General features: G+C 44.6%; 1 protein-coding gene across 5 annotated transcripts; it reads left to right on the top strand.

Moving 5' to 3' along the window:
- Positions 1–3,603: 3,603 nt before the first annotated feature.
- On the top strand, positions 3,604–15,092 carry Brd2 (bromodomain containing 2). 5 transcript variants are annotated; one of them, XM_015487524.2, is made up of 14 exons: positions 5,533–5,662; positions 6,246–7,563; positions 8,962–9,265; positions 9,520–9,611; positions 9,902–10,039; positions 10,534–10,672; positions 10,765–10,979; positions 11,085–11,459; positions 11,943–12,071; positions 12,250–12,501; positions 12,624–12,889; positions 13,476–13,780; positions 14,134–14,256; positions 14,353–15,092. In XM_015487524.2, the coding sequence occupies exons 5-14, from the start codon at positions 9,929–9,931 to the stop codon at positions 14,487–14,489; spliced, it is 2,052 nt and encodes a 683-aa protein (XP_015343010.1). In that variant the 5' UTR covers positions 5,533–5,662; positions 6,246–7,563; positions 8,962–9,265; positions 9,520–9,611; positions 9,902–9,928; the 3' UTR covers positions 14,490–15,092. The 5 variants fall into 5 exon arrangements, with proteins under 5 accessions (XP_015343008.1, XP_015343009.1, XP_048661060.1 ...); XM_015487522.2 differs by lacking the exons at positions 5,533–5,662; positions 9,520–9,611 and adding an exon at positions 3,604–3,739; XM_015487523.1 differs by lacking the exons at positions 5,533–5,662; positions 9,520–9,611 and adding an exon at positions 4,015–4,044.
- The last annotated feature ends 12,403 nt before the right edge of the window (positions 15,093–27,495 follow it).

Below are 27,495 nucleotides of genomic sequence, written 5' to 3' on the forward strand. Positions count from 1 at the left end.
ATGTATACCTGAAAGCAATATTGTCTGATTATTCCCCATTATTATACAGGGTGCCACAAGTACATATGCATTGTAATTTTACCTAAGTCACACACTCACTTAAGCAATTCCCTTCAACATTTGCTCAATTTGTGAGCACTTTATTGTTGGTCAGGTACTGTGGGTATAAGAAAGAAAGAAAGAGAGAGAGAGAGAGAGGGAGGGAGAGAGGGAGGGAGGAAGAGAGGGAAGGAAGGAAGGAAGGAAGGAAGGAAGGAAGGAAGGAAGGAAGGAAGGAAGGAAGGAAGGAAGGAAGGAAGGAAGGAAGGAAGGAAGGAAAGAAGGAAGGAAGGAAAGAAGAAAGAAAGACAACATAGCCTTGCTCTCCAGATCAAAGTCTAGTAGTGAAGAAAAACATGTAATCACATAAGTGTCATTCACTGTAAAAGGTACTACCATAAAAGAAAAGGACACTAAGGAATGAGCAATTGGGCAAGCATTGACTTTGTGTGTGTGTGTGGGGGTGGGAGGGTGCTGGAGATTGACTCCAGGGCCTTATGTGGCCAAGTGCTCTACCACTGGGCCACGCCTCCAGCCCAAATTTGGGTTTAGACTGACAAGGGAAACACCTATCCATGCAGAGTGGGCTGAAGCAAAAAACATGGAGGCATGAAATAAAATAGTGTGTTTGGGAAACAGTTCAATGTGGCTAGAGCATAGGGCCCAAGAGGAAGTGGCTAGATATGAGGGTGGAGAGGTAGGCAGACCTTTCTGCCAAGCACAAGAATTTGGACTTTATCTTGCAGGCAACAAGAAATAGTGTTTAAAAAATAATATATGGTCAGAACTGTATTGTGGAAAGCTCACTCCTGGCAGTATGGTGGTCAGAGGCCAAGAAGAAAACCTAGAGTAGCACTGTCCAAAAGACCTTTCTTCAATGACAGACATGTTGTATTCTGTGCTATCCTATATGGAATGGAGAAACCACTGATATTGAAATAAAATCTGAAGAGTAAATAGGCATTAGCCAGGTTGAGTGGGAAGCAGAATCTTCACCAGAGGGAACAGCATGGGTGAAGTCCTGAAGCAGGAAATGGACCAATTCCTTCAAGAAAATGAGGGAAGATCAATATGGCTGCAACATAATTAGTAAGAAGAGATAGCAGATAAGGCCGAAAGCTGTCCGAAACAAAAACATATTGAGACCTTGTGCGTGTGTGTTCTCAATAGGTACCTCTGAGAAATTGAAATGTGGCCAGGGCACTGAGGAACTAAATTCAACACTATAATTAATATTAAATTCAAATAGCCACATGTGGCTTGTGACTACTGTATTAGTGCAACTCTGAAGATAAGGACCTCACTCAGGAAACTGTGGACCTAGCCGAGGTGATAAAATTGAGGCAGAAGTTTGACTCAATGGATATTTAAGAGGCAAAATTATAAGAGTCTGATGGATATAAATTTGTGAGAAAAGAAACAAGGAGCGACTGTCAGATTCTAAGCTTTGTAACTGAATACCTACCATCACTCAGGGTTACGCAGGAAGAGCGGATCCAGAGAACAGACAGATTGAACCAATTTTGAACATGCTTAAGTGTCTAAGAGCAATCCAAGTAGGAATATTTGGTGGAAGTTTAGCTCAGAAGAGCTGTCTGAATTGAAGATACAGATTTGAAAGGCTTTGAACCCTTGAGCAATACAACCTAGATAATATGAACAAAAGTAGAAGCAACAAGTACAATCCTGGAAAACATCAACACATAGGATGGGGCTAAGTTAGTCCAGAAAGGAGAGCAGGGAGACAGGTAGGAAAAGAAACTGGTGAGACTGGTCACAGAAATCAATAGTATAGAGAATGTCAGGAAGGAAGCATGATCAAATAATTGCCAAATGCTCTAGAGAGGTCAAATAAGGTGAAAACTGAAAAGTGCTTTCTGACTTTGCCAATTAGGAGATCCTTGGTGACATTTGCCAGACTTTCTGGTGGAAGTCTGACAAATATGATTTGAAGGGCAGAGATGAGAAGTAGGAAGGGAGGGAGGAAAAGGAGGAGATAGAAAATTCAGACAGTAAGTATGATTTTAATTTCAGGTTCTGGTTGCTCAAAGGAGCTGAGATAAAAATGAGTCTACTGAGGAGGTACAATACTGAGAGAGTTGTTTCCTTTTTTTTTTTTTTTAATAGGAACCCAAGAAAGATAAATTAAAAATTACAAAGGGTGGAGAATGGAGGATGGCCTCAGGGTAACATAAAGTTGACCAGGTCAAATATAAAGTACTTCCTCAAACAGGGAAGACCTTCTAAAGAAATGGGAAAGCAATACACACTGGCAGTTTACTGGGGACGGTAGTTGGTCTTTCTGTTATTAAAGGGGCTATCTGTCTGCGGGGACAGGAGATTAAGAGCTTGTAGAGTGAACACCTAGACTTCACTCTGAGGGATGAAGAGTCATAATAGGCTACAAACAAATTAAAACATTGCCTTGGTAGCAATGTAATCATTTTGTTACTAATCCCTAAAATTTTATGGGATTGATCCAAGATTAAGAGAAAGCAAGGACTCAGGAATTCCTGAGTTGTACTGTTTGTACCAGGGATTGAACCAGGGGTGCTTAACCACTGAGCCACATCGCGGCCCTTTTTCTATTTTTTGTTTTTTTCTTCTTTTTCCTATTTTGAGACAGGGTCTTGCTAAGTTGTGTAGGACCTAAATTGTTTAGCCCAGGCTGGCTTTGAACTTGTGATCCTCCTGCCTCAGGCTCCCAAGCCGCTGGGATTACAGGAGTGCGGCATCGCGCCAGGCTCTTGAATAGGGAATTTTAACTTAAATGGTCGACCACAGGATCTGTATATAAGGAAGAGTGATCGGTTGGCAAACTTTGTAGAAGGGAGTCCACGAACTTGCAGGTCTCATCATCGAAGCAAAGTAGTCTAGGATATGTTCTGGGAACAGCAGAAGTTGTAAAACGGTCTAAACACACTTAGAGGGCACACCTTATCCCCGTTGCTGGCACCACCCGGGTGATCAGCTTCCTCTCCATTCCGCAACTACACTACACCAAGGGAGGGGCCCCACCCTGCAAACCCTCACTTCTCCAGCCAGTCTCTATTCTACTTCACGGACAACAACTAGGCGCCGTGTGCTTTCCGTGAACTCTGGCCAGGTCGAACCAAGCCGCACCTTACACTAGGCCAGAAGGAACTGACTCGCGCCGTCCCTAGCTGTCCCGCAAAGCCTCCGTAGTGGGGGAAGGGTGGCCCAGGCTGGAGGTCCTCGCGCACCGACTTCCGCCCCCCACACACCGCGAGCTCCGTGGCCCGCGGCGGGAGCTGCGGTTGGGCTGAGACGCCTGCGCACTGCCGCCCTCCTCACGGCCCCGGGCACCCCACCCCCCCCCCGGTCTGGTCGCGCCCATGCGCCTGCGCTGTGCACGTTTCGGGGCTGCGGCAGCCATGCTGAACCCGTACAGAGAGGCGAGTGGGGGGGACAAGGTCGACGACAGCGGGATAGGACGCGGGAGATATGAAGAGGCAGCAGCATTAGCGCGCTCTGGGTGTCGGGGGACAGGCCTAGGCCTTGCGGCCCCGAGGCCCCCTCAAAACGACCCCCAGGAACGTTCGNGGGAGGGGCTGGGGGCTACGCCCCCTCCCCCAACACTGCTTCGGTTTCCGGGGGGGTTGACACCCCGGATTACATCCTCCCCCCGCACCAAGCCGAGGGCAACATTGGAGCCCCCCCGGAAGGCTCCACCATCCAGGTGAGAAGGGGCACTTGGGGCGGGGATGATGTTAGTCATTTAGATGCCAGTGACTTAAACCTATACGGTGAAGAAGCCGGGGTGTGTATGGAATTCTTGGGGTTCAAAAAGAACCTGAGTGGGATTTGTCCTTCAAATACTTCACAGCCAATGGGAGTGTGGAGGGGGACCAGCAGGAGAGGGCCACTGTGATGGGGGAGGGAATGGCCAACCTCCTGCCTCCATACCAATTGGAGGGCAAAGGGGAAGAGGGGGCGGCGTGCCCCCCCCATTCGTCCCCTGGGGGTACAGGAGCCTGCAGCCAGGTGAGAGGGATCCTTCTTGGCGGCTGAGGGGGTGATCTGGTAGGCTGAAGAGTGAGAATGATGGCTGTAATTCCTAATCATGGATGTAAATGCTTTAGTGTTGTCAATTCAGGCTGTGAAATGAGGTTTTTCTTAGGCGCCAACTCACTTTTCCCTAGAGACTCTGCTCAGAGCATTTCTGTGCTCCCTTTGTGTCAAGGGTAGGAAGCTCGCAGTCACCACAAGGCATGCTGGAGCTTAGACTTGTCTGTTATCGAATTTGTGTGCATTCGCATGGACATGGCCTGTGGGGGCCCTGTGCCCAAACCTTCGTTGCCCCTCTAAGAGCTACTTGAGCACTTGTCTACTAGGGGTCGGAGGAAGGTTACAAACCGAAAGCTTGGGGTCTACTTGGGGAACAACCCAGGCCCAAAGTGGGTCCTGGTAAAAAGTGTGGCCTGAGACAGCAGGAAAGCTCAGAGCCTGGAATGAGTTCCTAGGTCTCGGGTTTCTCCGGGGTGGCCTCGTCTATTGCGTCTTTCATCCCCTCCCCCAGTCCTGAACAGCTCTCTCCTTGTGTACTGCGGGGGAGGGAACGGAAAGGAGGGGAAGAGTTACTTTTCCAAATTACTGAGTAGCAGTAGCCTCCCCTGTGACTCATGTGGGGGAAGGGAGGATTAGGAGAGATTGGGGAGCAGTGATTTTTCCGGAATGCTGGGAAATGAGAGTTAAAATTCTGGCCACCCTTTCCCTTTCTAAAGCCCAGTATCTCTCTGCCGCCCCAATTTTTTCTGCCCTGGCCGGCCCCCTGATGGGCCTGTGTCCTGACCTGCAAAGCCCCGGGCGGAGAAAAGCAGATTTGGGAGGCTGGGCCACTAGGGGGAGGGGAGAAGGCCTTTGCAAAGTTGCTGTGTCATTGCCCTCCCTGCTGCAGCCACCCGGGCGGGGCTGCATGTACTTTGGGGGGCCAGGACCGGATCCCAGGTGGGCTGGGGGTGGGGCGCCGGGGGACTCTGCTTTCCCTACGCGCACTTCCGTACGGGGGGGGTCTGTCCTCCTCGGGTGGTCCTGAAGACCGGAGGCTGGCGGCCATGTTAGGTGCAGTATGCAAGGTTGGAGCACAAGGGTTACTGCAGATGGAGGGTGGCATGATTGCAGCTCAAGGACCTAGGAGGCCCTGACTAGCCCTTCCAGGGGTAGAGGGAGCTTTCCTTATATTCGTTGCCCTACATTAATTTCCTTGCCTGGACGTGCACACAAACCTATTTTCCTCGGGGGTGTCAAAGCGCAGCTATTCTGTGGTGGGGGAAATCCTTTTATTCTACGGTAGGGGTACCTCCTCTAGAGGTGCTTCAGAGATCCTGGCCTTGGGCTCCGGTTCTTTATTCATACGTAGTCTGTAAGCCTATTCAGATAATCAAATTGTGAGGAAGACTTAAGAGGGAGTTAGGGGGAGGGGGCGAAACTGAGCTCCCAAAATGGCTCCTGCCCCTCCTCGGAGGCGGACGGCCCGGGGGGGGGAGGGGAGAGAAGGAGGGGGAGGGCTAGTCTGAGCTACAGCCGCCGCCTCCTCTGCTCGCCCTCCTCCCTGGCGCTGACCGATGGACGAGCAGCTCCGTGGGGAGGACTCCGGACCCTGGTGGGGGGATGGGGGCGTTCTTTGGCCCCCGCGTGCGAAGGGACCCCAGGAGGGCGGTGCGGGTCTGCCCGGGCGAGGGGCGGGAAGCACGGAGAAAGGTCTGAGCTCGCCTGGAGAGGGGAGGGTCCCTCCCCCATTTCGCCCCTTGTAGGACTTGTTTTTTTCTGTTCTGAGCCAGACGCCGGAATGAGTTCGGGTAGAAGGGTATTACAGGATGGATGGGTTTGGAGATTTTGTTCCCTCTTTAGGGCTGTGGGTTTTTGTAGGCAGGTATTTGTATTGCTAATGAAGGGACGAGTGGGCTGGGATTGGAGAAGTGCTTGGGCGTGAAAGTTTTGGGTTTGGTGGCCTTGTTCATAGTATTTGGGTGTTTGCAGAAAGGAGAAGTATTTTGCCTTTGCTTTCGATTATTTGGTCTAGGGGAGGGAAGGGAGGATTGTAAGACTTTTAGCAAGCCGTATTTTAGGTCGTAGAAAAGAGGAACGTTAGACCCCTTCGCTGTTAACGTTCAGGCGCCTTTAGTTGTTCGCCACAGGAGAATAGGCCGCGGCTTCTAAGATGGCGTCTTTCTTCCTCATTTCAGATTCTTCACTGCAGCGGCCTCCCTGCCAAGAACAGCATTCCGCCCTGCGTCCTGCAGCCACACCCCTGGCGAGCCGCGCCTGGCTACGCCCACGCGACCCCTCCCGTTCGGCCAATGGAGAACTACGAATGGCACTACCAGCCCAAGCTTGGCAGTCGGGAGTTACTTCGTGCTTGGGAGAACTTAGTTGGAAGAGGAGGCGGGGAGAAGGTGCTGGAGGCTGTGGGGAGATGGCCCTTGCACCTATTCCAACTTCCCTGTTTCCCTGGAGTCGCCGAACCACAGCGCAACCAAGCGGCTCAGATATGGCGGGTTGCCTATTCCCTGTGAGTCTATGCGGCACTCTTCTGCCTGGTGACTGACGACTTGGAAATGAAGTTTGTGACGTCATCGCTTCGACAGACCAATAGAAGAAGCTCCCGCGGAGATGGGATCCACCTCCTTCGACTTTGCTACTTCACGCGCGTGAGCGAGCGAGCGCGCGCGGAGGGGGTGGGGAAATTCTGGAGCAGGGTGGCGCGCATGAGCAACGAAGCTCCTCCTCCCCGCCTATATATAAAGGGCTGGCGCGGGGCTCGGCGGCGCCATTTCGCGCTGGAGTGGAGCAGCCTCTAGAACGACCTGGAGGATTCTGCTTACCGATACAGAGCCTTTGACTCGTCGGGGGCCGCCATTACAATCCACGTCCATCCGTTTGGAAATGGCCTTCGTCTCGGCCTATGACCGGTCCCGGCGGACAGTACAGACCCCATAGAAGCCCCTGAAGCTCCCCTTTTTCGGGCCCCGCCCAATTGTCGGAGTCTGTCCACCCCCTCTACTCCGCCCTCAAGAGGATTTCAAAGATGGAGGCGGCGGCTTCCTAAACCACTTTTCGTGTTCATCCGCCTCCATCCGAGGTCGAAACGGGATCTTGTCCAACCCGTACGGTCCCGACAGGAAGAGGGGACCCCTGCAAACCAACAGCGGGCTGTATTGACGACGGTGTCTAGGATCGGGGACTGTCTTTGGTTTTGGGGAGTCTATCCCCCTTGTCGTACGCCGGTCTCTGCTGAGGCCGCCGCCATTTTCTTGCTGTCCGCTGCCTGCGGAGCGCGCCAAGCTGCCGGGAGTCCTGCGAGAGGCCGCGCGGAGGAGACTGCTCGTGCCGGCCCAGCGGGGAGATTGTCGCCTGGAGGGCCAAGGGCAACGGCCTCCCCCCCACTTCCCGGGTTATGCTGGACCGGGCGGTGAGGGGATCCGAGGCCACCCGGACTTTACGCGGCTGAAGGCAGCGCTGGTTCCCCGCGGTCAAGATGCTGCAAAACGTGACTCCCCACAAGTACGTCTCCCGAGAGCGCGCGTGGGAAGGGGTCGTTGTGGGGCGGCGGCACGGGTGGAGGGCGCCGTGTTCGGGGGGCAGTACCGAACCACCCAGCGCCGGTTGCTATGCGTTGCCACTTCTTGGCGCAGCTGTTGGCTCGGGCTCGCGGAGGGGGTTGGACGACGGTTTTGGAACGGTGGCGGCGACCCAGTTGCTGCGTGTGGGGGGAGCGCAGGTTGTCAATTTATAAGCTACAGCCATGGCCCGGTCTTAACCAAGTTAGAGATAGTTCGGTGGCTGAAAGGGTAGGAATGGGTAGTTTTAAGTAGACGAGCAGGTCCTGCGGGTATTGGGCCTGGTGCCTAGTTTTGGTTTGTCATGGTGTTTGGGGGGTTCGTGGTCAACCTCTGCCAGTAGTTGCCATGGTGACCGAGCTTCAGGACTTGGCAGCGGGGATTCCCAACTTTAGGATAGAGAGGATCCTACTGTCTAGGGTGTCATAAAATTCCTGCTTGTCTTTCAGTGAGTGGAAGGAGGGGGCTGGTTTTTGATGGTGTCGAGTGTTTGATTTAGGGCAGGAGGGTGGAGCTGAGACTTTTGCAGTGCTGCGGATGTAAACAATGAGGTCTCTAAGTAGTGTCTTAAATCTTAGGTGGTGGGAAACACCTGGCCTGGAGGAGTAACAGGACCACTGTTGGTCTTTAATGTGCAGTAGATGCTACATTGGGAACTGTTAGACCGTGTTTTTCTAGCAGGGTGTTGGGAGGTGTGCTGTCACAATCAGGTTGTGACCTTGGCTGTTGGGTGGCTGTTTTTTGAATTCTTGGAGGAGGTAGTTTGCAAATCTGGAGGGCAGTTAACTCCAATTGTGAGGTCTCACAAGATGTTCCCTTGTCTGAATTTTTAAGTTAGACATTTAGTGCATTTTCTTTTATTAAATACTCAGCTTAATGAAAATAACATTTCTTCTACCCAGGTGGATTGATTCTTGGGTGCCTCAGCATTTTATGAAGTTTTTCTTCCTAGTTTATTTCCTCTCTTTTTTTCACTGTCTTCCCTCAGGCTCAACCACCATGGCAACCACCAAACCCCTGGTGAGGAGGAATCTTGGTCTTCAACTCCACCCATTTTTGCTTAAGAGCCATCCCCATAGGGCTTTCTTATTTTTAATTGAGCATGGGTTGCCAGACTCCAGAAGGTGGGATCTAGATTAGCTATACTAAAAATAAAAGGAGGGGGGAGGTGGGCATCAACAGAATCTCTACAGATGATTTTGATATTGGTTCATATTTGGAGCCACTTGCAAGCTTAGTTGTCTCACTAGGTCCAGAGCTTGGATTTATTGGTGACATAGTGCAAATTGCACTTTGAATTCCATGAGATCTCCACATCTAATGTTATTTACCATTTTTGCAGGCTCCCTGGGGACGGGAATGCAGGGTTACTGGGGTTGGGCCCAGAGGCAGCAGCTCCAGGAAAAAGGATTCGAAAGCCTTCTCTGTTGTATGAGGGATTTGAGAGTCCTACTATGGCGTCAGTGCCAGCTTTGCAACTAACCCCTGCCAACCCACCACCCCCTGAAGTATCCAATCCCAAAAAACCAGGACGGGTAACCAACCAGCTGCAATACCTGCACAAGGTGGTGATGAAAGCTCTGTGGAAACATCAGTTTGCATGGCCATTTCGGCAGCCTGTAGATGCTGTCAAACTGGGTCTGCCGGTGAGTAGGAACATAGAATTCGGGGAGGTATGGGAATGAGCAAGAATGTGTGTGAGTGGGGGTGGGTTGCCTAGTGTAGGTGCTGCGGCCCCTAGGGAGTTCCCAATTCTTTTCTGTAGGGCAGATAGCCACCATAGTTCTGAATTCTTGGTCCTTTGTGATTGTTCCAACCGCTTGCTATCTCTATCTTGGCATCTCTTATTGTGCCCTCTGTGTCCTTCCTTAACTTTTTGTGCCCTGGCTCCATTTTACAGATTCCCACCCCGGGTTGGGAGAGGACCACGGTGGCCAAAATTCTTAGCTTCTTCCTTTCCCTCATGCAGCCCATGGATAGCCAACCCCAGAGGTAATGTCACAGGATGGGAAGTTTCTAGAATGGGTGGGAGGTGGGTGGTTAGGGAAAGGCAGTAGGGGCCCCCAAAGTGGGTTAAGGATCTTATTCCCCACCCTATCCTCCCCCCCTTTTTTTTGGTCCTGTAGTTTAATTGGGGCCGCAGTTTAGGGAACTGTATTCCTTTGATACATAGGGTGTGTATGTGTGTGTGTGTGTGTGTGTGTGTGGGTCGGTCAGTGATTTCCCTGGGAGAATAGGTATTTTAATTTTCAGTGGCTCTGACGTACCATTTCTTTTTTTAGGATTATCACAAAATTATAAAACAGCCTATGGACATGGGTACTATTAAGAGGAGACTTGAAAACAATTATTATTGGGCTGCTTCTGAATGTATGCAGGATTTCAATACCATGTTCACCAACTGTTACATTTACAACAAGGTAAGTTTTTCTGTGTGCATTTAGCAGGTGATAAGAGGACATTTATTATAGCCAAATGGAAACGTTTTGTTTTCTATTGAAGCTGTATCCAGTTAGTAATGGTCCAAAGAAAACTGAGTCCAAATAGTGTTATCAGTAATGTGGCTTCAGAGCTCTATAGTTTAAGGTTATTTAAGTAGAACACTTTCATACTTGGGGATGGTGGCCCTGTTTCTCAGAAAGCTCCAGAGACCTGAGTAGAGCAGGATCTATTTTACTCATCAGTTCTCATTCTCTTAAGCTTGTGAACATTAAGGGACCATGTATTTTCATTAGTTTGTATTTTGAGAGACAGGAAAGAAGGGGACATTATTGGCCTAATGTGGTAATTTGCAGCATTTGATGACAGGTGCCTACGGGAGAGTGGTCATGCCCTAGGGCCCGGAATTTGACAGAAATGGTCTCTTTTTTTGCTATCATTTGGACCTTTCTAAATTTGTTTTTTGTTTCACTAGCCCACTGATGATATAGTCCTGATGGCACAGACACTGGAAAAGATCTTCCTACAGAAGGTGGCATCAATGCCTCAAGACGAACAAGAGCTTGTGGTGACCATCCCTAAGAACAGCCATAAGAAGGGGGCCAAGTTGGCAGGTGGGAAGAGTGAGAGTTTTGCGAATGGACACCTGAAGAGACAGGAAAGAGAAACAAACTAAACGGTTTTTGCTTTGTTTTCCTTTATTAAGCACTCCAGGGCAGTATTACCAGTGCCCATCAGGTGCCTGCTGTCTCTTCTGTGTCACACACAGCCCTATATACTCCACCACCTGAGATACCTACCACTGTCCTCAACATTCCCCATCCATCGGTCATTTCTTCTCCCCTTCTCAAGTCTCTGCATTCTGCTGGACCCCCGCTCCTTGCTGTATCTGCAGCTCCCCCAGCTCAGCCCCTTGCCAAGGTATAGATAAATGTATCTGTTTTGGACAGTGGGAAGGGAAAGGTTTTGAATGAAGTAGACCTGGAGTAATAGTCTGTTGGTTTTTTATTTTTTTTTTTTCTGCAGAAAAAAGGGGTTAAACGAAAAGCAGATACTACCACCCCTACACCTACAGCCATCCTGGCTCCTGGTTCCCCAGCCAGCCCTCCTGGGAGTCTTGAGCCTAAAGCAGCACGGCTTCCCCCTATGCGTAGAGAGAGTGGTCGCCCCATCAAGCCCCCACGCAAAGACTTGCCTGACTCTCAGCAACAACACCAGAGCTCTAAAAAAGGAAAATTGTCAGAACAGTTAAAACATTGCAATGGCATTTTGAAGGAGTTGCTCTCTAAGAAGCATGCAGCCTATGCCTGGCCTTTCTATAAACCAGTGGACGCTTCTGCTCTTGGCCTGCATGACTACCATGACATCATTAAGCACCCCATGGACCTCAGCACTGTCAAGGTACCCACTGCATGGGGCAGATGGGATGCTAAGGCAGTGATTGGCATCTAGGGATCAATAAAATAATGTTCATGTCTCCTTATGGGTACACAGCAGTCTTTGATTTTTGGTTTTACAAAATTGTAAAGGGGCAGGTCAAGCAGTTTGAAATTGCATTTCCTACAGTAAGGATGAGTATTCTGTTTAAAGAGTAACCCTAATACACAGTTCTACTATTTAATGGGAGGGTTGGGTCAGAGAAGTTAAGGGGTGGAAGAACAGTCGGGTTACCTCCTGTATCACTTAGAAATGATTTCTTTTTCTAGACTTAAGATAATTTCTTCAACCTACCCAAATTCCTTTGACTTCTAACTTTAACCTCAGGGCACAGATCCATGTGCACATCCCCACTGTGCTCTCAAGAGAGGGCCTGTTGTGTTGTCTGGGGTTGGCAGGGAAAGGTGAGTCTGCCTGTGCAGCTTCTGATGCTGCCTCCTTCTGCAGCGGAAGATGGAGAACCGTGATTATCGGGACGCACAGGAGTTTGCTGCTGACGTGCGGCTTATGTTCTCCAACTGCTATAAGTACAACCCCCCAGACCACGATGTTGTGGCCATGGCACGAAAGCTGCAGGTGAGTGTAGAAGTTGAAGCTTAAAGGATAAATGGGTATGGGAGGGAGATTGCATCAATTTGTGCAGTATGTCCTCCACATGAGAGGACGTACAGCCACAAATTGAAATTATATGACGATGACTGGGTATAGCCCAGAACATTGTACCAGCATAATTTGGAGTGTGTTTTTTTCCTAGGACGTATTCGAGTTTCGTTATGCAAAGATGCCAGATGAACCACTGGAACCAGGGCCTTTACCAGTCTCCACTGCTTTGCCCCCTGGGCTGACCAAATCCTCTTCAGAGTCCTCCAGTGAGGAAAGTAGCAGTGAGAGCTCCTCTGAGGAAGAGGAGGAAGAAGATGAGGAAGATGAGGAGGAAGAGGAAGAAAGTGAAAGCTCAGACTCAGAGGAAGAAAGGGCTCATCGCTTGGCAGAACTACAAGAACAGGTATATTGTCACTCTTCAGTCTTTTAACTGGGTAAAAGTTTGGTTCATGCTCTGTCTTGGTCCTATTTTTTTCTCTCAATTTTACTTTCCCACTTCATGTCTTGACTTTTCTTTCTCTATAGCTTCGGGCAGTACACGAACAACTTGCTGCCCTGTCCCAGGGCCCGATATCTAAGCCTAAGCGAAAGAGAGAGAAAAAGGAGAAAAAGAAGAAACGGAAGGCAGAGAAGCATCGCGGCCGAGCTGGTGTTGATGAAGATGACAAGGGGCCTCGGGCACCCCGCCCTCCTCAGCCCAAGAAGTCTAAGAAAGCTAGTGGCAGTGGGAGTGGCAATGCTGCCACGCTAGGCCCTCCTGGCTTTGGATCTTCTGGAGGAAGTGGCAACAAGTGAGTTCTAATAAGGTCAAAGCAGACTAGTTTGGTTTCTATGCTATCTTCCACTCGTAATTTTTTTTTTTCTAAATGTGAGGGTGGTCAGCAAATTTTGTGATAACTGATCAGGGTAATATCCTTCAAGAACCATGGGGTCTCTCAGGGTAACTGACTCAGATGTGTAGTGCATAAAAAGCTGTAGGCAATATGAAAACAATTAATTATGACGCATGATTTACAAAAATCACGTTAGCTAGATTTGTTCCTCTTTGCCAGTTTGCTTACTCTTGTAAATAAATGATTCTAGACTTGTGTGTTTTTTCACGATGGCTTTAGTTGTGCTTTTAAAGGAGCAAAAAGATGGACTTGTACCAGTATACTTTAAAGCCCCAAATAAATACTTACATTGATATAAGAAGTCAATAAAATGCTCAGTTTTCTTAACTCAGTGTCCTAGTAAACCTACCTCTAACTTGGCTTTTGTGCCTTATGGCAAAAATATAGGCAGGAAATAAATTTCTGGGTTGAACAGTGGGACTATGTTTGGAGAGGTAGTTTTTGTAGTTGACAGGGTTTTTTGTTTTGCTTTGTTTGCCTATAGGCTACCCAAAAAGGCCACAAAGACAGCTCCACCTGCCCTGCCTACTGGATACGATTCAGAGGAAGAAGAAGAAAGTAGGCCCATGAGTTATGATGAGAAACGACAGTTAAGCCTGGATATCAACAAATTACCTGGAGAGAAATTGGGTCGAGTTGTACATATAATCCAAGCCCGAGAGCCTTCTTTACGGGACTCAAACCCAGAAGAGATTGAAATTGATTTTGAAACACTCAAACCATCCACACTTAGAGAACTTGAGCGTTATGTCCTCTCCTGCCTACGAAAGAAACCGCGGAAGCCCTATAGTGAGTATCACCTGAAGTCCATCGTGGTTCTGACAGCTTAGAAAGAGGTAGTGGTACACAATATAATGCATTCGAAATAATTTGTTTTGAAGATGATGTGATGCATGTGCGGTGCTGCTTCCTTGATGTTCAAGAATGGAACTTGGAGGGCTGGGGTTATATTATAGTTCAATTGGTAGAGCATTTGCCTAGCATGTGTAGAGGCACTGGTTCATTTCTCAGCACCACATAAAAATAATACGTGTTTTATGTCTGTCTACATTTTTTTAAAAAATGGAATTCTGAAATCTATGTGGCCGGTAACTCTAGGCAATCTTAGTGAAACTTTCTGTTATCCATCCTCCCGCCCCCAGCCATTAAGAAACCTGTAGGAAAGACAAAGGAGGAACTAGCTTTGGAGAAAAAGCGGGAACTGGAAAAGAGATTACAAGATGTCAGCGGGCAGCTCAATTCCACCAAGAAGCCCCCCAAGAAAGGTGAGAATACTTGGAGACTGCTGCAAATGTGTTATACTTGTTTTCATGTTTTCAGAAAAAAAATTGTATCTTTTAACTCTCACCTTTTTTGTTCAGCGAGTGAGAAAACTGAGTCAACCTCTGCACAGCAAGTAGCAGTGTCTCGTCTCAGTGCATCCAGCTCCAGCTCAGATTCCAGCTCCTCCTCTTCATCTTCCTCTTCTTCAGACACCAGTGACTCGGACTCAGGCTAAGGGGCCAGGCCAGATGGGGCAGGAAGGCTCCGCAGGACCGGACCCCTGAACTACCCTGCCCCAACCCATTCCCCCTTGCTGTGACACTTCTTCATCTCACCTCCCCTCCCCCCTCTGTAGGAGAGCTGGCTCTGCAGGGGGGAGGAATGCAGGAACATTCACTGAAGGAGGGACATGGACAAAAAATAAGATTGAATTCCCAGCCCCTTTGGGAGTAACCTCTTGGGCATAGAGCCCCCTGTTCAGAATGATGGGGATGGGGCAAGAGTACAGGGTGAGTGGGCAAAAGCCCCTGGACACAATGTTACCTGAGGCCATAGCTGCCCTGTTCACTTCTAAGGGCCCTGTTTTGAGGTTGTTTGTTCTAATTTATTTTAAGCTAGGTGAGGCTGTGGGGGATATGGCCATGGTCCCCTTGGCCTCCATGGGGAGGGAAGAAGGGGGAGCTCTTTTTTTACGTTGACCTTTTTTTTTCTACTCTGTTTTCCCTTTTTCCTTCCGCTCCATTTGGGGCTCTGGGGGTTTCAGTCATCTCCCCATTTGGTCCCCTGGACTGTCTTTGTCTCTTGATTCTAACTTGTAAATAAAGAAAATATTATTCAAGTTTTGAGTGAGTCATCTTTGTGTAATATTTTTTTTTTGGTAGGTTTGAAAAGAACTGATTGGTTTCAATTTTTTTTTTTTTTTAACAGTGCCAGGCACTAAACCCAGGGCCTTTGAAGTGCTAGGCAAGTACTCTACTATTGAGTTACACTTAGCCTGCTGCCTGGGTTTTTTTTTTTTTTTTTTTTTGTCCCTTAAAATTTTCAGGAAAGTGATTTTTGAGAGGAATGGCCATACTGCAGTTGGGTTACTTTAGTGTTGGCTATGTTGTTAATAGTACTATCAGCCCTTTATAAATGAGTCTAATCTGGCTCATTTGTGTCTGTATCAAGTTTGGCCTGGATATGGGGCACACATGTTTTGTAATCCCAGCTGTTGGAGGAGGTTCTACAGCAGCAGAATCACAAGGTCAGGACCAGACTGGGAAATAGCCTTTTTTGAGAAGGTTAAGTGTAGTTCAGTGGCAGATAGCACTTGCCTAGCATGTATGAGCTCCTGGATTCAAACCCTAGTGCTGGGGCTTGAGGATTTTCTCTTGATATTGGTGTAAATTGTCTCCTGAACACACTTAACTAAAATGTGAAAGGGATTTAGGAGTTAACCAACATCTGTTTTGCTTTCTTCTTTCTGTCTTGAAAGACTACCATGAGCCTGTCTTCCCTTGCTAAGGGTAAGAGGGGGAAAGGTAGTTAAGGAGCTGGGATGTACAGTTTTCACAGTGTGGGTTTATATTGTATGTGGGAGACAGTTTTGGTTTAGTATAATGGATTGTAGTTGGAAACCTGAAGCTTGAATTAGGATTTAAAAGTGGGAATCTGATACGAAGAAAATGGCTTATTGTGCCATACATGATGCCATCAGAAGCAAGGTATAGGATGGACACCAGAAAGATGAAGATTTTGGAAGTAGCAGTTATTCTCAGCTCCTATCTTTGGGAATTCTGGTTAAATTGAATCCTGGCCAACAGCTCAAGCTCAGGAGATGATAAATCATAATGGGGTGATTTAGTAACAGGAGAAAACCTTTGCACTATGAGCACCTTTTTGAAAAGGTGCAGTGGATGGTAGGAATTTTACTACAAAAAAAAAATTGGTCATTGAGGTTGATTTTTAAATATGTATGGAGTTGTATTTCGTTTTCGGGAGAGTAAGGTTTGAATTGAATAAGTTTGCAGAAAGTCATTGCTGTTGTGTGCACACCCTTTATTTGTGCCTGGTTTTGAACCCAGGGGCATTTTACTTCTGAACCACATCCCAGTCCTTTTTTAAAGCTGCTTAGGGCTTTAAAAAGATCTTTTTTTTTTTTTTTTTTAAATGTAGTTTGAAAGAATAATTCTATCCATCAAAAGATTTATGGAGTGCCTTTGGAATTGCTTTGGTTCTTCAGAAACTGAATCCAGGGAACTTCAAATGATTTAAGAAGAGGAAGAGAACTGGCTCATAGAATGAACTCTAGGCCAGAGAAAGTGGAAAAGACCTCATACTTGTTAGATCCATCTGGGAGTGAATATTGGGATTTGACTTTTCCTTAGCTGAATTAACTGGTCAACACCTCAGCTGTACTTCATGCTGACTCCCTTAGGCATTTTAAGTTTCAGGAGTTGGGTTGAGTTCCATCTGGATTGTCAAAAAGTATTTCCTAAGTGGCAAGTACAGGCTTCACAACTGGTGAAGTCCTTTGGACTATTATTTCCTCTTGTGCTCTTCCCTGCTGTTGGTATCTTGTGCTCTCTTGCTGTTTCTCTCCCCTGGCCTTCCATGCCATTTGAACTTTTTTCCATGGGAATCCTTTTTTTGTGGGGAAGGAGGTATGGTTGAGATCAACAGATTATTCAGTCAACATATTGAGTTCCCTTGATTTCCTCTAATTTTTCAATAGACAAGGGGTATAGGGTGAAGATATGAAGACAGCCTTATCTTCATGGAATTTGCTTGGTATCAATAGGATGCAATTAATCACCACCAGATCAACGATTATACAGATTACTCCAAGATAAAGGTGTGACTCAGTCTTAATGCACTATCCATTTTTACTGCACCACACTTTATGAACCTAGTCCCTTTATTAGGTTTTGCTTCCATGAGTGACCAGCATGAAGAACTCCCAGGACAAGGACCACTAGTTGGAGTTATCCTGTGGGCCTTGTGCAAAGTAATCAAAGGGAGGTCTATCTGAGCAATGAGCACCTGTGACAAGCTGTGGAAATGTTAGAACCAATGTGATAGCTCCCAATGATAAACTAATTTCCTTTTTTTTTTTTTCTGGATCATCCCTAGTTCAAATTCTACAAGATCCCACTTACTGAATAAGTCAGCTCCTCAGTTTCTATGTGGGGAGAATGGAAAATGGCAACATTAGACAGTTTTGAATAAAAATTACTAGTACTTCTATAGTGTGCCAAGAATTGAGAAGTTTTTGTAATCGGAGGAAGGAGTATACATTGCCTTCAGAGTTTGGCCAGGAGAAGCCCAAGGAGGGCATTTAAGTCAAGTTCAATGTATAACGAATTTATCAAAAATTCACATTGACTACTTTTGTGCCAACTACCATGTCAAATCCAACTTCTATTCGGTCTTCACTGTAACTCTTTACGACTTAACCCCTCTTAATAAGTGAAGAAATAAAACAAATGAAGCAACTTACCCAAATCACAACACAGCCATTGAGTGGCGGAGGTGGGAAGTGAACCCGGACAGCCAAGCTTTTTTTTTTTTAAAGAATTTTTAAAATACTTTTTTAGTTCTTGGCAGACACAACATCTTTATTTGTTCGAACCCGGGCCGCACGCATGCCAGGCGAGCGCGCTACCACGTGAGCCACATCCCCAGCCCGGACAGCCAAGCTTAAAGATGCATGTTGATGGGTACACTGAACTAAAAGTGAGCCAGGAGACAGATTTTAAAGAAATTGACTAGAGTTGGTGCCTATAGTCCCAGCTTGAGATGGGAAGATTACTTGGGCCCCCAGGAGTTTGAGAACAACTTGGACAGACAGCAAGAATTCATCTTAAAAAAAAAGTGCTAGCATATCATTATGAAGTAACATTAACAGAGTGGATAATTTAGGAAAGAATTGCAGCAATTAGTCCCAGCAAACAAGGATAGTGTTTTGAAAATGGAGAGGCAATCATGTAGATGAAGGGCCATTGATAGGTTTGAAAATTATGTAGGAGATAAATGGGAATTTTCTTTCTTTTTTTTTTTTTTGTATCAGGGATTGAACTCGGGCACTCAACCAGTTATCCACATCCCCAGGTGAGTTACTTAGCACCTCGCTGTTGCTGAGGCTGGCTTTGAACTTGTGATCCTCCTGTCTAAGCCTCTAGAGCCGCTGGGATTACAGGCATGTGCCACCATGCCCGGCAGTGGACTGTTAAATCACAACACTAAAGCAGTTTGTGTATGTCTCTACATACATACATACATACATACATACATACATAGAATATGTGAGATACACACACACACACACACACACACACACACACACACACGTATAGATATCAATGCCCCTTAGTCCCTAGTACAGCTATCGAGTAATGGAAGCAGGATAGTTGGATCAAGGATTGCCTCCTGTCTGGCTAACAGATGAGAATGAAATCCAGCAAGGTTTGCAGAAGGCAATTCTAAGGTACTTGAACACTGCCACGGAGGGTCTTTGGTGCCATCTGTTGGCTGAGTAGCTTATTGACTTCTGAATCTTGTCATTTTTGTCCATCTTTAGGTTTCCTCATTTTCATTCCTTTAACTTGAAATCTGAGCCTTCACTTTTTTGATGGAAAAGGCCCTTGAGGGAAGCGCAGGCCCTCAGAACTTGTCTTCCTTTACCTCCGAGGCATCTCACATTCTTCCCCTGGATTCGTTGACACCACTTGCTCCCAATGCACATGATTTTCAGACAGCCCCTCTTGCTCTGTTCTAAAGCCTCTGCCTCAGCCTTCCATAAGATGTTGTCCCTTGTGGTATCTTTCTTTGTCCTCTTCTTATTTAAATACTAAGCAATTTGACCTATTTCTCTGGAAACAACTCCAACCCATAAAATCCATGTCTCTACATCTGGCATCCCACTTCCAAGAAGTTTTCACTGAGGTCTGTTGAGGCTTCCATCACTTCTCTCTCTCTGCCCCCTGTCAGGCTGGGCTCAGCTCTTCTTACCAGTCCATGTCTTCCAGCTCTACCACATCTCGGGAGCTCATCACCCACACATGCCCTCATGCCCTGTCCCCTTCCCACCCTGCTAGTAAAGATCTCCTTTCCTGAGGTACCAGGCCTGTCTCTTCCAGGCAGACCTCACCTCACCTCCTCTCATCATCCTTGCCAAACTTTCAACAAACCCCAAACTTCAAATATATCTTTGTAGAGCAAGTAAATGTATATCATAAAGTATTTCTCATATCTGTTTGCCAGATAAGGACATTGCTAATATCAGATAAGCTAATATTTGATTTGCATTTGGAGGAGAAAAGTGGTTTGTTCTCCAGCAATAAGCATTTTTTGTCAGATATTTCGGTGGAAAAAAAATGTTCCTAAAACTCTCTTTTTCCAGACCTCAGAGTCAATTGCTGGAATTGCTGAGACTATAAGTAACACTGGTTAATGGATATTTCCTTTTCTTCTAACCCTGAAATACATGTGACCCTGGTTTCCCTGTGAAGGTAGGTTGTAGAAACACAGAGATCCTCCAAACATGATTATTACCTTGTATTCTGCCTAGTTTTTTTTCTTCTTATCCAGAGTCACTGCAAAAAAGTTTACAGTTTCATCTACCCCTTCTTTCTCAAAAAAAAATTTAAAAAATTTTAAAAGATCTACTACTTTGTGTTTTCTAAGTTTGATTATATGAACTCCAGGAAAGTGAAAACTGAAAATTTACTAACCAATCAGGAGCCAGGAAGTCCTGAGTGATGGGAAGTTGAATGATGGTTGCTCCAGATCCATGGTTACCACCATATATTGCTCTACATTCTTGAACTTGAGAAAGCACAGCATGTCCAGTCCTCCTGCACCCACTGGTTCCTATGTCAATTAGTTGTATCTTCCATAAGGAACTCTTTACTTGGCCTCCAAGTCCCTGATGTCTGGTCAGTGACTTGGTGCTGAGACTTTCCGTAACTCTTTCTTACACTTCCCCTTAAAATCCTGCATCTGTTTCCAACCACATTAACCCCACCCACTAATTTGGTGTTGTTGAATCCATCACCTGCCCTTCAGGCTGACCCCCAGTGTTGTCCTGCTCGTATCACTTGCCTTGCAAATAGACCCTGCAAAGCCTTACCTACCATGATTTGCTCAGGGAGTGTCCAAGAGAAAAATTAAAGGCAGGAGGTCGGGGTTGAGCTGCTGATGCACAGAGTAGTTATCTGGGGGTGGAGGGGAGGGTAGCTGATTTTGCTGCAGAGAATATCAAAGGCATCTGCCCTGAACTTCAGAGTCAGGGAGAAAACTAAACAGAGAGGGCCTTGTTTCCTCACCCTGGGAAACGGAGAATGCTGGGGAAAGGAAACTGACAATGAATCCTTGTTATCTGACAGGTATTTTGATGGGCATTTTTCATAGTTATCTCTTAATCCACACAATCCCTATCACGTATTTATTATAACTCCTTTTTTAGTGATGAGGAAACTAATTTACTGTGCATAGATCAAGGTCATAGAACAAGTGAGAACAGGATAAAACTGATTTCAAATTTTCTATTCTATACCCAAAATTTCTGGTTGTATCTTGGATATAAGTATAAAAGAAATTCAGAAGTGAAACATAGAAGAAAATCTGGATATTGTTAACTCCACTAATGTGAACTGAAGAATAAGGCTAGACAGACAGACAGACAGACACACACACACACACACACACACACATCCATTCATCTATCTTTTTAATATAGTTTCTGCACAAGATAGTTCCATGCTGTGAAAAAAATTTTTTTCAAGTCCAGTTAATTGAACTTAGCTAAAGAATCATTAGAAACTGTGAAGACATGAAGAAGAAATTGAATGACCTCATTCCACAATCCAGATGAGGGAAACTTCAATAATGGCTTTGGCTGTATGAAGAGGAACTGGGATAAGTGAAGATTATTCACTTTGGGCTAAATAATAACTGGATGGCAGCTACTCCTACCTACCATATTTCCTAAACATACCTCCTGCTTGGCTTGGAAACCAGGACCATGGGGACCAGACTGTAGGAGGAGGATGGTGGAGGAATCCTGGGGATGGGGGAGATGAGCATCTGGACTTGTATTGACAATATAAGAAGGAGAGTCACAAATTACACGCCAGGCACTAAAATTATAAAGATTTTGTAATATTTCATAAACTTTGTGCCTTCTCTGTTTTTTTTTTTTTACTATTTTTTAAAATTAATCTTTGTTTTCTGATTGGGATTGGCAATAAAAATCAAACACAGCAAAGAAAAACTTATAAAACATCTTAACATTTTTACAATAAGTTTACAATTACAACTTATTCTTGGTGTTTCTGGAATGCTTGTAGGCAGTATCACAGTAATTTAAAACTGTCGAACATTATTTCTCAAATGATGATTTTATTTTATTTTATTTATTTTTTTGCACAGTGCTGAGGATTGAACGCTGGGCCTTATACCTGCTAGGCAAGTCCTCTACTGCTGAGCTACATCCTTAACCCAAAGGATAAGATATGAATGAAGCAATTGTAGAATCTCAAGATAGAATGAGTCTATACTTTAGCCTCACATTTGAAAAAGTTGCTAGAAAAAAAATGGTCAAATTTTATGTGTATTTTTAATAACCTGGTAACAGAGCAAAATAATTGAAGTCATTACATCATGTTTATTTTATTTTAATTAAAACAATGGAACAAAATCACTGTTTAAATTATAAAATATCTCTTGCAGAGCAGTAATTATTTACTAGGTAACACACATCAACTTATGGATTCAAGAATCCAGTGATCTCATGTAATTTCCAAGTATGAGGTGGCACTGTAAACATATACAGACATCTTTTTTACTTACAAGTTGTCAAACATTTAGAAAACCTGGGAAAATACACAGAATATGTGAATACCCATCACCTAGATTCAACAGTTCAAGAAATCTTGCTGCATAACATTGTACCATAATCGTATTGGCCAAAACTTGAAACAACTCCCTAGTATCACCGATTACCCAGTTTATGTTCAAATTCCCCCATTTGTCTTGGAAATGTTTTTATAACTGCCTTCTCTCAGATACTGCCAACAATCATTCATTAAATTTGATTATATTGTCTCTTATAATCAATCCCAACCTTAGCTCTGCCCAACCATTTTTTTACATTGTCTTTTTAAAAAACCAGGCCACTGGTCACTCCTGTAATCCCAGCAGCTCTGGAGGCTGAGCAGGAAGATCAAAGTTTTCAAAGTCAGCCTCAGCAACTTAGTGAGGCCATAAAAAGTCTGGGGATGTGGCTCAGTGGCTCAGCACCCCTGGGTTCAATCCCTGGTACCTAAGTAAATAAACAAACAAACCAGACCAGTTATCTTGTAGAATATCTCACATTTTGAATTTGTGTAATTGTTACTTTATGGCTTCATGTGACTTATTCCTCTATCCAGTGAGTTCTCTGTAGACTAGAACTTTGGACTAAAGACTTGATTATATTCAGATTAAAGGTTTGGGTAGTAATTTTTTTTTTTTTTTTTTTTAATTTTTTCGTGGTGGTGCTGAGGATTGAACCCAGGGCCTTTCGCATGTGAGGCAAGCACTCTATCAACTGAGCTATATCCCCACCCTCGGTAATAATTCTTCATAGGTGATGTGGTATACCTCACATTTCATCAGGAAACATTTTATTGTCCCATAATTGGTGAGGCTGTTTGATTGCTGAGTTGAGGGGGTGACAGGCAGATCTCTCCTCTGTACAGTAATCTCTCCTTTTTGTCAACAGCAATCTATGGGTGTGATAATTGGCATGATGTGACTCTCCAGTTCCCCATCCTCTCTTCTCATAATGGTTTTATCACCTATGATAACTTCCCTGAATCAACAATCAGATTAGGCTTTCAAAGTGCTGGTTTTGTAATTCTATTGCTTCTTCTACATTTATTAGCTGGCACTCATCTGAAAAGAAAGAGTTTTTTTTTTCAATCAATGGAACTATAGTTCTTTCTGAAATGACAGGATAGATGCTTGTTTCCCTTATGTACCAATTTTCTGTGTTAGGAATTAGAATACCATATCTAGTGATGACAGAAAAGGGTTATTATTATCTGTTTTATTCTCATTCAGTTATTAATAGGGACTCATGAATTTTTAAATAAGCAATGTATTTACATCTATTCTAGTAATCCGCCCCCCCAGGATTCTACTAGTATTTGAACACAGCTTTATTTCCTGAACCTGCTTTATATTTTCCTTGTTGCAGACCTAGAGTCTCCAAGAAACTGTATTTCTAGTCAGTGAGAAATGGTATTTAGAAACCACAATCTGTGCATGAAGACGTTCATTGGTACTGAGGTGAGGTATCATTAGGTTCTTTTGTTTTCTAGAGCTAGGATACATGTATTTAGAAATAATTAGTTAAAATGGACATTTCTGATTCAAATTTAATATTAGTGTTTTCATTCAGCTGCTTTAAATTCCTTTTTACACACTTGGGGCTGGGATTGTGGCTCAGTGGTAGAGCACATGTGTGAGGCACTGTATTTAATTCTTAGCACCGCATGTAACTGAATGAATAAAATAAAGGTCCATTAATGTTAAAAAATAAATATATATATTTTAAAAAATTTTAAATTCCTTTTTACACTAAAAGTCTTAGTTCCCAGTCAGAATAATGTAATTACTGACTTGCTTTATCCTATAATATATACAATATGGTTTCAAATAATCATACAATATAACTTAACAATAAAACTACTAAATGAGGTTCAGGGTTCTGGTAGTTCTTTTTGTCCTTAAGATATTTTCCACTAAGAACACACAGTATTGTCTTCTAATTAGTTGAAATAATTCTTTTTTTCAGTAGTTTCCATTTGTTTCAAATTTTAGGGATTTTAGCTTAATTTGTATAAAATTCACAAAACATTTATGTCTCAAAAGTAAAATATTCACTTTTATCCCTGTTAAATCAAACCCATTCTCCCACCTCTATTCCCTCTTCCCCCATTTTTATGAATTTTTGATTTATTTTTCTAGTGTAGCTTTGTGTAAATATATATTCTCTGTCTTACCCCAAAGTAGCACATAGTAGTCTTTTTTGTTGTTGTTGTTTTTGTATTGTGTATTTTCCATTATATCCTAGAGACTTCTCCAAATCAGTTTGAAGAGATCCTCCTCATTCTTTTTTAACAACTTTGCCTCACTCCATTGTGTGGACATATTTCCATTCTTTTGCTACTATAAATAATGGTGTACCATTTTCAGAAAGCAGATTACAGTATAATAAAGATACATACGTTTAGCATGTCCTTACACATATTAAAGCACATTTTAAAAGGAAAATGTTACTTGTATTGATTTGTTTTTAATTAAATGCTAACACTCTTCTGAACACTTGGTTTCCATGGAACAATCTAGGAAAGAACAGGTGTGCTCCCCTCTTCTCCTTGTACTGGGGATTGAACCCAAGGGTGCTTTACCACTGAGCTACATCCCTAGCTCTTTCTCATTTTATTTTGATACTGAGTCTTTCTAAATTGCCCAGGCTGGCCTTGAACTTGCAAACCTCTTGCCTCAACCTCCCGAGTAGCTGTAGTTACAGGTGTGCTCCACCACACTTGGTCAGGTGTGGTTCTTAGCGAGTGTGCCAACTGCTTGATTTGAGAAATGTAAGGTTGTTGCATGACTGCTTGGTGCAGTAGATATGCTCAATAAATGAAAGATAATAGGAATAATAAAAGCAATATGTTAATGATAGCAGAATTGTTTTCAATTTATTTTTCTTTATTTGGACATGTCATCAAAGCATTTAAGATTAGAGTGACTGAGTTATTCTTTAGTCAGTCAGTTCCTTAAACACTGCAGAACTTCCCTGTTCCAGGCGTGAACTTGTACCTGGAGCAGATACATATGCTGAAGGTCAGAGATAAGGAATAAGGGCATTCGGGAGACCAATCAGGTACCAGGAGTGGTGGAGAAAGACTAGGGAAGAGGCAGCAGGAAGTTTTGGTTCAGGGACACAAAAAAACGTCAAGGAGCCCTCTCCTTGAGAGGCTAGGCTTACTCCAATCGGAGCCTCCACGTGCAATAGACTCAAACCACAAGATGGAGCCAAATCACAAACCTTTGGTAGCAATTTTCTAAACCATGATGAGAAGAGAGGAAGGGAATCTGTTCCTCTCTATATATGTATGATCACTTCCACAGAAGGCTTTCCAGGAGGTTAAAGAGAGAGGGAAGCCTGAGAAGAGGGACCCTATGCAAGAAAAAGTATCTGTCTACAAGGAGACAGTAACATGAGAGATAGGAACCAGAAGCCGGTGGTTTATTTAGCAAAATTGGTCAGGGAAGCCTCTTGGAGTTGGTGCCCTAGGAGTGTGAATGGAAGACCAATTGGAAGCATTCATGTTAAGGCCTTGGGCAGGAGGAATTCAGGGGGAAAATAATGCACATAAAGCTCAAGAAGAAGAGTGCAGAGCCAGCTCATATAGAGTCTTGCTAGTATGGGATTTATTTTTTATTTTTGGTACTAGGGATTGAACCCAGGTGCATTTTACCACTAAGTTACATCCTGGTTCTTTTTATTTATTTATTTTTCATTTTGAGATAGAGTCTTCCTAAATTGCTGAAGCTGGCCTTGAACTTGTGATCCTCCTGCCTCAGTCTCTCAAATTGCTGGGATTACAGGCGTGCTCCACTATGCTTGGCAGTATGGGATTTAGATTTTATTCTGAACAAGGGAAATGACACAAATGATACAGGTGAGGGAAGTGAAATTTTATTCAGTGATATCAGAACCTTTTCATTTTTCAAACTTGCCCCATTCCCGTTTGTCTATTCCTGCAGAAGCTTCAAAAGAAGTTAGTTTCTGAAAGAGAACAAAATCTCATATACATTTCCTAGCAATGCTAATGTCTGCCCCATGTTCACAAGCTAGTATCCATTTGCTTCTGAGCAGTGATGGTGCAAGGGAAAGAATATGGGCTCAGACAGACCTTCCCAGCCATGCTCCAGCTGTCTGACCTTGGAATCCCAGTTTCCTCCTCCAAAAAGTGGGGATAACTGTACTTAACTTGCAAATTAATTATAAGGAAGAAAAGAAATAATGCACGTGTCAGAACAATGCTTTTCTTTTATCTTGTATTTAGGTTTGGGATACAAGATAATAGCAGATGTCACCTCTAAGATGCTCACTCTTCTGGCTTTGAATTTCCCAAAACTTGACACATGCTTGATATCTGTCAGGTGTCCCAGACATTATATCAGAAGACAGGGGATGAATAGCTTGGAAGACAGTAAGGCTAGAAAGAGAGAGGAGGTCCCTCTAAACTGAGGGACCTAAAAGTCCTAAAGAGCCCTGGGTCCTAAAAGAGCCCTGCTCCCTTGCAGCCACCAAGGCAGATAGGGAAACCTCTGAGGGAGAAGGAAAGAATCTGTGTGATACATCTTTTCAGGCACTGGGAATCACCCCTCACCAAAGATTCCCCTGGTACAGAAGCAGCTAAGCTGCAACTCAGAAAGAACCATGCATATTAAGGTCAAAGCACAAGTGTGGTCCTCTCTCTGCCTGGAGGAACCAGTCTAGACAGAGGCAGGAAGACAGGGAGCTCCTCTAAGGCCTCAGCAATGTGTCAGGACACAGACCCTTTGATGAACCATGAGAAAGAGAAGCCCCCCAAATAACTGAGGTCAAATTTAAAACTAGACTTATGGCAGAAGTGGGGAGCAGGTTTTGAGCCAGATTTAAAATTATGTAAAAGAAATTTACTTCAAACCCACTACACATGAAAATCATTTACCGCAAGACCTGGCACATTGTATGCGTGCAGTAAGTGGTAGCCAATGTTATTAAAACCAGCTGCAAGGCAGTGGGAGCAGGCTGGACTGGATGCAAATAAAACTGAATTAAATAGACTATGTCAGGTGTTGGAAATATAAGACACAGACCTCCCATGTCCTTGAGGAGCAGTTAGTGTTAAAGGCAGACACACACAAATTAGTTGTGACACATAGCAGAATGTGCCAAATACCACAGTAAGAAAATGGGCCAAATATTGGGGTTGGGATTGGGAAAGCTTCACAAACAGTGATGTTTAGTTGGGTCTGGGGAAGGATAGGTACAATCTTGATTGGTTGGTAAGGCAGGTCTGGCACAGAAAATAGTCTGTGCAAAGGCAGGAAGGAACCGATATCAATGGAAAGTGTTGTGTGACTTAATCATTGACTGTTTTCAGGGGAGCTATTAGAAATCAGATTAAAATGGCACACTGAGAACAGTTTCA

The sequence above is a fragment of the Marmota marmota genome, unplaced genomic scaffold, assembly GCF_001458135.2.
Source record: "Marmota marmota marmota unplaced genomic scaffold, marMar, whole genome shotgun sequence".
Classification (NCBI taxonomy): domain Eukaryota; kingdom Metazoa; phylum Chordata; class Mammalia; order Rodentia; family Sciuridae; genus Marmota; species Marmota marmota.

Bases quoted from the DNA above. Each gene is read 5' to 3' on its own strand.
- Brd2 (XM_015487522.2), top strand. From the start codon at position 7,538: ATGCTGCAAAACGTGACTCCCCACAA. The intron at 11,460-11,942 runs GTACCCACTGCA...CTCCTTCTGCAG, and splicing joins TGGACCTCAGCACTGTCAAG to CGGAAGATGGAGAACCGTGA. The intron at 13,781-14,133 runs GTGAGTATCACC...TCCCGCCCCCAG, and splicing joins GAAACCGCGGAAGCCCTATA to CCATTAAGAAACCTGTAGGA.